The sequence below is a fragment of the Pygocentrus nattereri genome, chromosome 1 (genome assembly GCF_015220715.1).
Source record: "Pygocentrus nattereri isolate fPygNat1 chromosome 1, fPygNat1.pri, whole genome shotgun sequence".
NCBI lineage: Eukaryota > Metazoa > Chordata > Actinopteri > Characiformes > Serrasalmidae > Pygocentrus > Pygocentrus nattereri.
This window is the reverse complement of record NC_051211.1, coordinates 49,799,451-49,812,652: the sequence shown is the minus strand read 5'-3', so window position 1 is coordinate 49,812,652 and position 13,202 is coordinate 49,799,451. Positions and strand designations below refer to the sequence as shown.

The following is a 13,202-nucleotide window of genomic DNA, read 5'->3' as shown; positions in this document are numbered from 1 at the left end:
AACTGTCAACAGACAGATATACACTGAGCTGCCATGCCGATCACAGATTAAACTTAGTCCTAAACTAAAGGACATTCAGTGCTGAAACACCACTGACAGTGTAATTTAGCTCCACTTCATCTGCGTCCATCATGTCCAGGGACTTAATCCACAGCGATCTACAAATACGCAGAGGCTGTAGAGGGTAAAGAGGCTCAAGGGCTGTTGTTAAAGGGGACTGATTTTTCGACGTTCAGTGGTTGGGATATAAACAAAGTCTTTCAGATTATTTTAATGTGAGAAGTTACATAGTACAGAAATCTAACGACTCGGACTGTGATGATGGGAACCAAGTGCCGCAATGTCTACAACACAAATATATCTATTTTATTCACTATCCAAAACCATCAGGGAACGCACACGTCTTCTGAGTTTTGCATGTAATGATGATGGTAAAAGGTACTAAATCTGGATAAAAAGTTTTATATGGGGATTATTTTTTTGTACATTTTAGGCCTCTGAACTATCATAACACAACTGTTTAGACGTCTGGTTCCTATCATCACCACTGTGAACAATTCTGACTCTATAGGTTTCTCCAGAAGCATTTCACACCAAACCACTCTGAATGAGTTTGTCTACACTGCATTTCTTAGCAGCTCAAATGAAGTGAATTTATCTCATATTTCTCACTATGAGAATAATATCAGATTATGTGACTTATTTATAGACGTTTCTCACTTTTGAGTAATTGTACCTAGTGAAAGTGTCTTATTCCATTGGCAGATCATTCTACTTGCTTTGAGAAATAATAAAAGTAATGTTGCTTATTTCAAAAAATAATGCTTAAAACTCTACAATTAAGATGTTTTCACTCGCTATGATCATTTTTAAAGCGTATATCTTCAGCATTTCATCATGCAATTTAGCAAAAATTGGTGGAGTTTCCCTTTAACTAGAGCTCAAACCACCATCTTTATGCCAGACACGTGTGTGCTTGTGTTTCAGCTTGAAGCGATACACATGGAGAGGTTCTGCATTGTGCATACAGACGTACAGCAGCAACGCGTGTGTTCGTATTTTGCTTTTCTCTGCCTAAAGTCTCCACTGTCTGCTGGCCACAGCAGGACTCTGAGGACTCAAAGCAGTCACTGCCTGTTCTTCTGCCGCTTCACAGGAGATCTATCTCTCAAAGGGACTCAGACATGGAAGCTAGGCACCCATAGGAAATATCTGATGTATTGTAAACATCTTATGTTTTACACATTAGGTGGAAATACACGCCAGGGGTGGGCAATATGGCAAAAATATTACATTACAGTGCTTGAAGATATTTTCACACTACGTCACATGATTTACGCAGATTCATTTATTCCCTACAATATCCCATCCAGCATTTTCTGCTGAACTCAACCCATGAGTCATACCTGGTATCACATTCCTGCCATTGTTAGATGATAACTTACTGTTATTGATAAGTACTGTATGAATGTTAGTGTAAATTAACAGGCAGCTGTATTTTTACAGTACACATACTGTATTATTAACTTGCACTACTGTATTATTTCACGGCAAAAAAAAACTGCATCTTAAATCTAGATATTGATATCATTTTAAGATTATTTAACTTATTTCCAAACATTTTTACTTGCTTTAAGTTATTTTATTAAGTAAATTTATCTCACGATATTGGCAGATTATTTTGCCTGTTGTAAGAAATGTGCTTGAAACCAGCAAAATTATCTGCCAAATATAGTGAGATAAATTTACTTAGTAAAATTACTGAAAGCAGGTAAAAATGTTTGTAAATAAGTTAATTAATCTTAAAATAATTTCACTTCACAAGGTACTATTTTTTGCAGTGTTAATAGACTTGTCTACTGTATACATTCAGCTTCAGTACCAACTGCTTGAGCGTTCATGCTTATGGTTACAGCGTTAAGGGAACGTTATTGGTCCCAACTGAACGTTACTATTGATCAGTCGCACCGTAATCTGAACCCAGTTACACGCACTTACTCATCATTAAGACTTCCCAGATAACAGTAACTAAGTCACAGGATGAGCTGAAACACAAAACATGTCAAATGCATTCAAATCTATCTTAGGTGTAAATACTTAACTATCATATTTAAAACTGGCAAACAAACACAAAATGCACTGTGGATGGAAAAAAAATATGAAAGCAAATGAACCGACTTCAATAAAAGCGCAACATTCAGAAACAGGCTGAATTACAAAGTATCCGTCATATTCCCATAATGCTTTGCAAATAACATTCCAACATTTTAACTTCTTCGTCAAGAAGCTTAACATTAGTCTCCCAGAATGCAGCATTCTTCACAGCAGTCTGCTCTATTAAAGGAACACAGAAGATTACTGCAGGATCTCTGCTGTGCATTTACATCGGTTCTTTACACAGAGGAGAAAATCACTGTAATGTACGGCCTGTCGAAGCTTATTGCTTTATTTACAACTGCAAGTATAACCACTTTCCTTATTCAACAGTGACATGCTGCCTTGAGCTACATTCAGTTAAGCACGGGTTTGAGGACCACAGAGCTAGACCATTTGGGAACCCTTTCTAAACGTCATTTTATGAAAGAGGCAGCTGTTCAGTGCTCTTTATGTTTATCTTCTTTAAGTATGGACCCTTGAAAGGCTCATGAAAGTGCATCATGATAATGATATCATATCATTCCTGCTATTAGAACACACCATTTTGCCTTGCTTGACAAATGCAGCAGGCAGTACAATACGGACATTTTGCATTTTAATACCTTTTCAAATGTGGGGAAAGTTTCTGCGTAGTTCAGTTGTTGAGATGTAAATGTCAATCAGATTGATTTGATACAGAGAAACGTAATGACTGACTTCTTTATAGTGGTGGTGACAGGAACCAGGGGCCACCGCACCTACAACACAAATATACATTTATCTTTACATATAAAATGATATTTACTACCCAAAACCACCAGTGAATCTACACAAGTCTTCTGAGCTTTAATATAATAAAAGGGTCAAATAGTAGTAAATCTGAAAAAATATGTTTTACTTGGGTTCTGCTTTGCCTTCCAGTGCTTCTCTGACATAACTCACCATTTAATAATATGTTTTGGGCCAAAAGCTTAATTCAAAACTTTCAAAGCAGGCAGTATATTCATAACTTCATAATATCTTTCTCTGATGGAGCTTTTGGAGGCATTAAACTCTTCAGACGTCTGGTTCCTATCACCGTCACTGTGAGAAAGGGGGATTTGACCATTTGATTGCACTGAAACGTTGAATAATCAGTGGACATCTTCCTTTATTACTCTCTACATGCTTATTTAGGCATTACTTTATTATTCTGGTCACAAATATTTAGTATTTAGTAGTTATAAGAGTGAGGAACTGAAGTGTGGACCTACACATTTCTTTTCGAAGGGTTAAACTAACAGGGTTGGGGTGGCATTGCCTCGGCCTCCTGTTTTGTTTCGGCCCACCAGGCACCATGGCAATACATGGCTTGCTCTTAGCGCCTCTCGCTTCATCGCATTCTGCTCAGCCTTGTAACTCAGCTCATTGAAAATGAAGAGAATAGAGGACATTACAGTGAGAACACAACCATAAAGGGCTTAACGGAGTCCGAACAGTGCCTGTAAAAGAAGACTGAATGTAAGAATGAGGGAGAGAGAGGGGGAAAAGAGAGAGAGAGAGAGAGAAAGAGAGAGTTAACAAGCATGAATCTGCAACCGTAATGGTTTTAGTACCTGCCACTCTCTGTAGGTGGATAATAAAACACCAAATTGCTATATAAAACTGCACACTGCATCATAACAACAAACAAAAGGCAGTTACTGCCTCTCTGCATGTGTGCTTGTCTAAGGCCATACTCCATCCAGCGTGGGTATAGACCAAGAGCCTGTGGACTCCTCACATATGCGTGTGATTTGGAAAGGGTCAGACTGAGTCAGCACGGACACGTAAACACGAGCACACTCTAAGAAACTATACAGTTGTTCATTGTCTCAGGGTAAAGCTACTGTAATTCACATGAGGCCAGACTCATGTGAATTCTCCCTCTAATTGAGCCCCATTGCTCACTGAAATATGCGCTCATAATGTGCATGGCTGAACTTATTGGTCTATATATTCATTTTCACTGTAATCATGGGAAAACTTTATATTCAGTTGCTATATTTACTGTACAGGCCCTGTTCTGTCTGTTGAGGAGGACAAAGCTGGTGTGCTGAGCAGCAGGAATTTACCAACTGGCATTAATGGGGTGCAAAAAATTGAGAACTAGCAGGATCAGCTTTAAAAGAACGACTCTGAAGTGAGTGCAGAGCTCCGTGAAGCTTGTGACAATAACAGAATAGCAAGGTTTATTTGCCAGCCAATGTAAATGCATTAACATATATTTCCACTTAGCAGCAGCAAAAATACATAATTATGATATTTGAAGTAATTTCCAAGATGCATATTTTCAAGATGCAAACAGACTTGTTTTTCTGAAGTTCTTAAGCATTAAATGCTCTGAAAATCATACTGAGATGTAATTTATCAAGATAGCGGTATTATGCCCTAACAGAGCAGAGTACTCTTCAAAATCTTCATTTATATATCGATTCCTGAAAAAAACAAAAAAACATTCTTTTTCTGGTCATTCTAGTAAAAATAGACAGGCTCAGTTTCTTTACAGTGGTGGTGATAAGAACCACACTACATAGCTACACTATATTTCCCAAAGTATTCACTCACTCATCCATTTCTTTCAACATTAGTGAAATTAGTCCAGACCTCCAAACTTCATGTGGCCTTCAGATTAGCTCAAGAACAGCACAGAGAGCTTCATGGAATGGGTTTCCATGGCTGAGCAGCTGCATCCAAGCCTTACATCACCAAGGACAAGGCAAAGCGTCAAATGCAGTGGTATAAAGCGCCACCACTGGACTCTAGAGCAGTGGAGACGTGTTCTCTGGAGTGACCAATCACGCTTCTCCATCTGGCAATCCGATGGATGAGTTTGGGTTTGGCGGTTGCCAGGAGAACGGTACTTGTCTGACTGCATTGTGCCAAGTGTAAAGTTTGGTGGAGGGGGGATCATGGTGTGGGTTGTTTTTCAGGAGTTGGGCTCGGCCCCTTAGTTCCAGTGAAAGGAACTCTTAAAGCTTCAGCACCAAGAGATTTTGGACAATTCCATGCTCCCAACTTTGTGGGAATAGTTTGTGGATGGCCCCTTCCTGTTCCAACATGACTGCACACCAGTGCACAAAGCAGGTTCATAAAGACATGGATGAGTGAGTTTGGTGTGGAAGAACTTGACTGGCCTGAAGAACTGAGTCCTGACCTCAACCCGATAGAACACCTTTGGGATGAATTAGAGTGGAGACTGTGAGCCAGGCCTTCTCGTCCAACATCAGAGTCAGACCTCACAAATGTGCTTCTAGAAAAATGTTCAAAATTCCCATATACACATTCCTAAACCTTGTGGAAAGCCTTCCCAGAAGAGTTGAAGCTGTTATAGCTGCAAAGGGTGGGCCGACATCCTATTAAACCCTATGGATTAAGAATAGGATGTCACTCAAGTTCATATGCGAGTGAAGCCAGACGAGCAAATACTTTTGGCAATATAGTGTATTTTATATATTATCCAAAACCACCAGTGAATCTACAAAACTTCTGTTTTTATATGTGATGTTAATAATGCTGTGTACAGTCACTTTGCCTTGCAATGCCCTGGACTCTCCACCATAAATGGAGTTTAAAATATGTATATTGTAGACAAGAACAGAGATTAAGAGCTTTATAGCTTTTTCTTTAGGTAAAAATAAAAGAAATTTATTACATCAAATAGTTATAAATACACTGCCTGATGCCTGAGACTGAAAAGTTTTATGAAAGTTATGATATAGTCATTTTTTTAAAACTCACTTACATTGGAAAGGTACATGCACTGTGAGTCTATAATGAACCATTTCACTTCAAGCCGCTCTGAATGACTGTTTACATCTCGGTCACTGAAGATTTCTTTATGTAGAAATTTTGAAAAAACTTGAATTCCCCTTTAAGTACTGAAAGAAACTTTATTGCCTTCAGATGGCCAGTGACTCCACTGAACCATGACATACACTAAAATACACTTCTATTGGAAAATGATATGCTAAAAGCTACTTTGTATGTATGGTAAACAGCCCATTTTGCGTATATTAAGTAAGCCCAGCTGAATTTGATCTAAATATAAACTAAGCAGCAAGCAGTAAAGCTCACTGTGGTATTTAGGAACCACAGTAAGTTATCTGAGTACTGAATGAAACTTTATTGCCTTCAGCTGCCTTACATGACCTAGTGGTCCAGTGAACCATAGAGCACACGCACACGTGTCTCAGTAGGCCAGCTCGGTCATTCTGCTCTCAGTTCAGCTGCAGAAATATGACTGTGGCTTTTTATGAGTAGAGTTTTTTTTGTGTGTGTGTGGTGTAAGGAAAACCCAGTAGGGGAAAACTGGAAATATTATTTATCTGAACACATGCAACATTAATTCTAACAGGTGTTGTGTATTTTATATATATATATATATATATATATATATATATATATATATATATATATATATATATATATATATAATTTGAAATTTCATTCACATTGTGTGACCAACAGAAATGACAAAAATTATTTGGAAAAAAATCTGGTTCCATTAACTTACATTAAAAGTAAAGTAGGTTTTTTCGTTCTCCTGTAAAGCTACCATTTTAGAGATATGAGGGTTTATTCCGACAATAGCCATACATATACATGAATATAACCACAGTTACATTCATAACTAGCTCCATTCTCTAAAACCTGAGCTCTCTCTCTCTCTTCTCTCTCTATTTATATATATATATATATATATATATATATATATGTGTGTGTGTGTGTGTGTGTGTGTGTGTGTGTGTTTATAGTGTATATATACTTTATATATATTATGTATGTACATACATATACTATATGACCTATATGTCATCATATCTTCATCAATATAATGCAGATTTTTGCCTTAAATTATTAACGATTGATGCCTAAATGAGCAAGCATGGAGACCTAAACATCGAGCCACACCTTCTTTTTAAGGCTGTAAGTGTGACGTAAAGATGTTCTAAAAAAAAATCCCACCTGTCGCCTCTGACTTTCAAATGATTCATTCAGGCTTTACAAGGCGACTCGCAATCCAAGACTTTGGCCCATGACATAGAAATTATACTGTAAAAAACTGCTAGCAGGAATAGGAATTAGTTGACACTCTTAACCCGTTTAGTTTCACTTAGCTACAACAATACAGTCCAGCTCAACAGGTTAGCTTTTTAAATTGGTTCTGAATCTAAACTCCAACAAAAATTAGGTTGAATGTGATTTACAGTGGTGGTGTGAGATCAGACGATATCGGGTGTTCTCAGAGTGGTATGACCATAAGCAAAAGCAAATCTTTAATACAGCCCCTTTATAGCTTCTGATCATTATATAATCCATTTTATTGTATTATTTTTATGTTTTCTTCTTTGAGCCTTGACCTCATTGGGTTTTCAAGCTGTTTACAATTGACTATTAGATTAAAAGTTGAACTTACTCTGATCTTCAATGAACTTCAATCTAGTGGTTGGTATAGTGTAGTAGGTAACACCTCTGCCTTCTATGCTGTAGACTAGGGTTCAAAACGCTGCCTGCACCATACCAATAAGAGTCCTTGGGCAAGACTCCCAACACCACCTTCGCCTACTTTTGTAAGTTGATCAAATTGTAAGTCTTTTGACCACTATATAATCCTTTTCATTGTGAGTCTGAGGTACATAAATAAGATGCAGGGCACATGGGGGATAGAATATATATATATATATATATATGTATGTATATATATATTTGTGTGTGTGTGTGTATAGATTTAAAAGATCGATCTATATGTGCTATAAGTATAGATTTGTGTCACGATTGGCTCCTCCCACTCCTCCATGCGCTTTTCTGTTTTGGTCTAGTCCACGTGCTTTCTTTGTTTTGATTCTGTCCCAGTCCAGCCCCCTTGTTTCGTGACTCTGCCCCTGATTGTTTCCACCTGTTTTCCACCTGTGTTTTGTGCTATATAAGCCCCGTGTTTGCGCTGGTCTGTGCTGGTCTTTGTATGTATTGTTTGAAGTGTTTTGTGTGCTAGTTTGTTTTGCTATTCTGGCCTCCGTTGTGTGTTTCAGTCTGTGCTTATTTCATTATGTCTGTCCCTCCATTTCTCCGTGTTGGCTCATTGAACTTGGACTGTTTCGACCCTGATTATGGATTTGCCCTCAATAAATCTCGCTTTTCTCAGCACATGCGTCCGCCTCATCATCGCTCCACGTTACAATTTGCTAGACTAAAGTTATAATAAGATCAGAGTCTTTTCAAGGGGAAAGTAACAGAAGAAATAAACTTTTGACATATTAGATATTAGATATTTCAAAATCAATGTGTTTTTTATGAGATCACAGGGGGATGAAAAAAGCACGGCGGAGTTAGACAGGCTATCAGTATCAAATGTAATTGTGTACTTGAATTTTCAAGCCAGAGCCATTAAACTTGGCATTAAGATTCATGGGGCATCAAATTCAATTGCTTTCTATAAGAGATGAAAAAGAAAGCAGTCAGTGGACTGGAGAAGAAAATATAGAAGAGTACACTGGAATTACACCAACCTTACTACATATTTTATGAAATATTGAAGTTCAGGGATAAAAATGAAGGCACTAAAGAGGAGCAAAGCTGTGCGTAGCTCTTTATCATTACTCAGAAATGTCAACTGTGAGGGAAAAAAGAGGAGCAGTCCTCATCAAAAGCTAGGGGGAAAAATGGATATGAAAATTAGAGATGTGATTGAAGCATCCTCGTAAACGACACAAGCAAATGAACTGAGCCTTTGGAAAGTTTGGTGGTTATAGCTTTGTAAAAGCTAGTTTTGCTTAGAAGGAGAAGAAGAACAGCAAGCTGGCTTTGAGAACTTAATGAAACACCTTTGAACAAAGCTTCTGATGTAGATGCACTCCAGATGGATCCCTACACCACTAACTGCCCAACATTGCTGGGTGGGTCTTCAGAAGATGATGATATGGCAGCTGGCAGCAAGAACAGGCACCAGTATGAGACCCTGACACCACTAACGCTAATCCACATCCATGTACAGATCTGTTTAGTGTTCAGGAACATGTGCTACACTGTTAGAAATAAAGGTTCTGTGCAGGTACATTTTTGTACAACAAGGTACAAACAACATAAATGCTCCCTCAAGGGTACAGCAGAGGTTTTAAGGTCCAATTGTGCCCCTTTACTATGTTTAAAGCCTGTTCTAAGCTAACTCGTTTGCAGGAACAATAAGAATGGGTCACACGTTTATCGTCCCTCAGAGGGAAGCACTTCCAGACTGTTTGGTGAGAAAATGCAGATGAACAGAGGTGATGCATGAGAAATGGCCACACTACTGGGAGGCAGTAGCTTCAGTTAGAAGTTAGAAAACTGCACCACTGCACTCTCAGAAATAAAGGTAGTAAACTGTCACTGGGGCAGTTCCCCTCTTGTCGCTGGGGTGCCATCCTCAAGGGTACATCTCAGTACCTTTAGTCAGGGAACATAACTGGACCATAATGCACTAAAATTATATTTTCTAAGCTGTACTGACTCCACACACCCGCCTCGCCTCCAGGCTTTTATTTTACTGCTCTGTTTTAATACATTTGGTTACGAAAAGGTATAAATACCAACTGTTCACCTGGAGAAACTGATTTAAGGTTTACAATCGGACCTTAAAACCAAAGCTGTACCTTTGAGGGAACATTTACATTGTTTGTACCCTGTTGAACAAAAATGTACCTGCACAGAATCTTTATTTCTAACAGCGTAGCTACACAAAAACAGAACCTAACGCAGAGATCTGGCCTAAAACAAGCAGGAAAAGGAGACCGACACAGGATATTTGTGTTGTATGTAAGTCATGTTGCATTTGTATTCTGGTGCACGATTGGTATCGCCTGCAACTGGAATTTTGCATTTAGCAATCAGTCAATTTACTCTTTTTATTGTGGCCCAACTGTTAGTTCACATTTGACAAAGTTTTGGGAAATGCAGCCCAAAGATGGTGAAGCCAGCATCAGGCTGAACACTCTCTCTACCTGTAAAGTTGATCTTAACACTAAAATACTTTTGGGAGACTCTGATTGGTTGAGAAACTACCAGTGCTGTTATCTATGATAGTAATAACTGTTTACACTACAGCTAACGCTTAGTAAGTTGAAACTTCAGTGTATACAAAAACAAAAATGGATACACGTCTGCAACATCTTTTTGATAATATGTGACCTGCTGTCAGTTTGGTCAGAATAAGAGTAACTACATCAAATCCTGGACCTTTGGTTCCCCTAAGCATGATTTTCGGTCGGAAGCTGTGACAGAACAGCGAAAGAAACTGAAAGCAGCCAGAAACAAACAGAATTCAATTCAGCAAAGTGCTTTACATACAATTTGAACAAAACCACACTGCAAAAAATGGTATCTTGTTAACTGAAATGATCTTAAATCTCGTCGATATATCTAACATTTCCCATTTTGAGATGGTTGTGCACTTACTATAAGATTATCTAGCTTATTACCAGGAATTCTTTACTTGTTTTAAGTAAAATTATCTCACTGTACTGGCTGATAATTTAGCTGGTTTCTAGGACATTTCTTAAAACAAGCTACATTATTTGCCAATGTAGATAATTTTACTTAATAAAACTACTTAAGAGATATGTAAGTAGGAAATGTCTAGAAATAACGTAAATAATCTTAAATGACGCTTACAACAATCTCAACAGGAGAAATATTAGAGTTCTTGACTATATTCAAGAATTGTACTTAAGATGAACATTTTATGCAGTGCTCATTCAGGTTCATCTTGCTAGCACTGTAAAAACTGAGCTGAACTTGATATTGTGACAGTTTTATGGCTCTTTTAAGGGAACTACTTTTTGTGGTGGAAGGATTGGACAGTATTAAAGCACATCTGATACAATGTTCATGTTTGCAGAACTGTTGTATCAAAGCAATGTAACCCTCACGAATGTGTGCAATCATTAATAAAATAGGGGCTTTAAGGATCAGCGGTACTTGCCTTTGGCCAGTGTCTGCCTTTGATGATGTTATTGACAATTACACACTCCCCCTTATGGTTCTACTGCATAAGTAATCTGAGGAAGTAAGCGCACTTGCACTGAATTTGAATGCTGTTGCCACATCTACGTCAAAATGCATAATTATACATGACTCAATGGGGTAAATAGCCAGTTACTGCTCACTGTCAATGTAGCAATTCATTTGATTCGTTTTCTTTAAGCACATAACTGATTTTTTATTAATGAATTTAAAAAGCAAGTCTGTCCCATTAACCCCTTCCTGAGGGCCTCCTAGTGACCATTTTTATGGCAGAATGGAAATTAATTTGTTGGATATTTTAATTGATATAAATTGATATACACAAATAAAAAACATTTAAACCAAATTTAATTAGAATGTAAAGAAAATATATTTTAAAATGTCATTTAATTAAAAATATTAAAACAAAGCCAAAATGAGGGACGTCCAAACAGGTTGAAACTGCTCATTTGGCCGACACAGTGTGAGCTTCAATTATTAAATAAAAATAAAAAAAAACAGCTAAAAAAGCCAAAAAAGACCATAATTCATCCATTTTGGACGTAAAGAAAAAGGAAACATAACTGGCCTCAAACGTTCATGATCCATGCAGCTACAGGGTGCTGTTCAGTGCACAACCACCACAGTGTAGGCGAATTCTTTGGCAATCTGATGTGAAACAGAACTTGCTTAAAACCTAAGCTGCTCATTTCAAGGTCAGATGCTTTCCTGAGGACCAGACAGCAACACACGATTACAGCTCCAGCTCCAGAGCAGGACAGTTGGCATGGCAACAAAGTACAGCTGTCAATCTCGAAAAAAAAAAGATGCAGAGGTGGACAAGGAGAGTGCGAGAGAAAGAGGGAGCGGAAGAGAGAGATAGTGAGAGAGAGACCGACAGACAGAGAGAGAGAACGAGACAGTAAGTGAGAGAGAGAGAGAGAGAGAGAGAGAGAGACAGAGAGAGAGAGACAGAGAGAGAGAGGGAAACTAAAGCAGATGAGCTTAACGCGCACAAAAAGTGCTGTGAGGATTGGATTCTGTACGCTAAGCACTGCAGATATGCATGTTGTAAAAAAGGAAATGAGATTTGACTGCCATATTGAGTTTCCACGGCAACGCGCTCAAGCATTATGCTGAGGGTTCAGAGGTTACCCACTGCTCTCCGAGCGAGCTGCTGCCAGTTTCAGACAAAACTGAATCAATCTGATTCCATCACAGCAACTAGCCTCAATGCAGCCTTGCAATAGCTCTGCTATAGGACACCATTTAAACCTATAGCTGTCTGTGTTTATTAGCAACTGAATTCACTTCAGGCACAGAAACAATCAATGACAAAGCAGAGTCGGTGTAGAAGCATTATGGGCAAAAGTTACCTGCGTGGGGTTGTAGAGCTCTTGTAGAGCGTTTCTTGAGCCTTTCCGACAGCAGCCCTCCGCTGCAAATGGGTTCTGCCTCATTACTGCAAAAAACACAGACAGGGAAACAGACAGTTAGGCTGGCACATCATAGGCAAGAATGGGTGGATGATATGTTCTTACGATAATCAGGGATTACATACACAATAAGTCCAATAACATCCAGACACGACCTCATTAGTGCATTCAGCTACTTTGCTAATAGAATGGGGCTCGTGGAGCGGCCGCATAAGAGTGTAAGGTCACCATGAGTAACGTCAAGTGTCGGCTGGAGAGGTGTAAAGCCCCCAGAATTGGGCTGTGGATCAGCGAAACAATGTGGAATGATGGAGCTCCATCCAATGAGTCCAGAACTAATCATCTAGCCTTTGTACCTGACCTCACTAACGCTCTTGTGGCTGAATGCAATCCAATCCGCAAGACAACGTTCCAACATTTAGTACAAAGCCTACTCCGTAGATGCCAATCAGTCACATTTGCAGCCCTGTGAACATGAGAATTTTAATCTTGGAATAAGATGACACCTAAAAATTCAGCTACTTTCTTTACACTGAGGTCTTTGGCATGCCCAAACGCAGTCGCTCCTGTTTATCAATCATTAGCATCTGCTTTGGGACCCATTTTCCACAAATTTAAAAAGTCGTTCTCTGCACT

General features: G+C 38.6%; 1 protein-coding gene across 2 annotated transcripts in view; it reads right to left on the bottom strand.

The window, feature by feature from the left end:
* Window positions 1-13,202, bottom strand: part of chst11 (carbohydrate (chondroitin 4) sulfotransferase 11) — an 88,166-nt gene that overhangs the window by 27,809 nt on the left and 47,155 nt on the right. For both annotated transcript variants that reach the window (XM_017698903.2, XM_017698905.2), the window contains exon 2: window positions 12,507-12,592. In XM_017698903.2, the coding sequence (XP_017554392.1) occupies window positions 12,507-12,592 (86 nt within the window). The remainder of the gene's footprint in view (window positions 1-12,506; window positions 12,593-13,202) is intronic.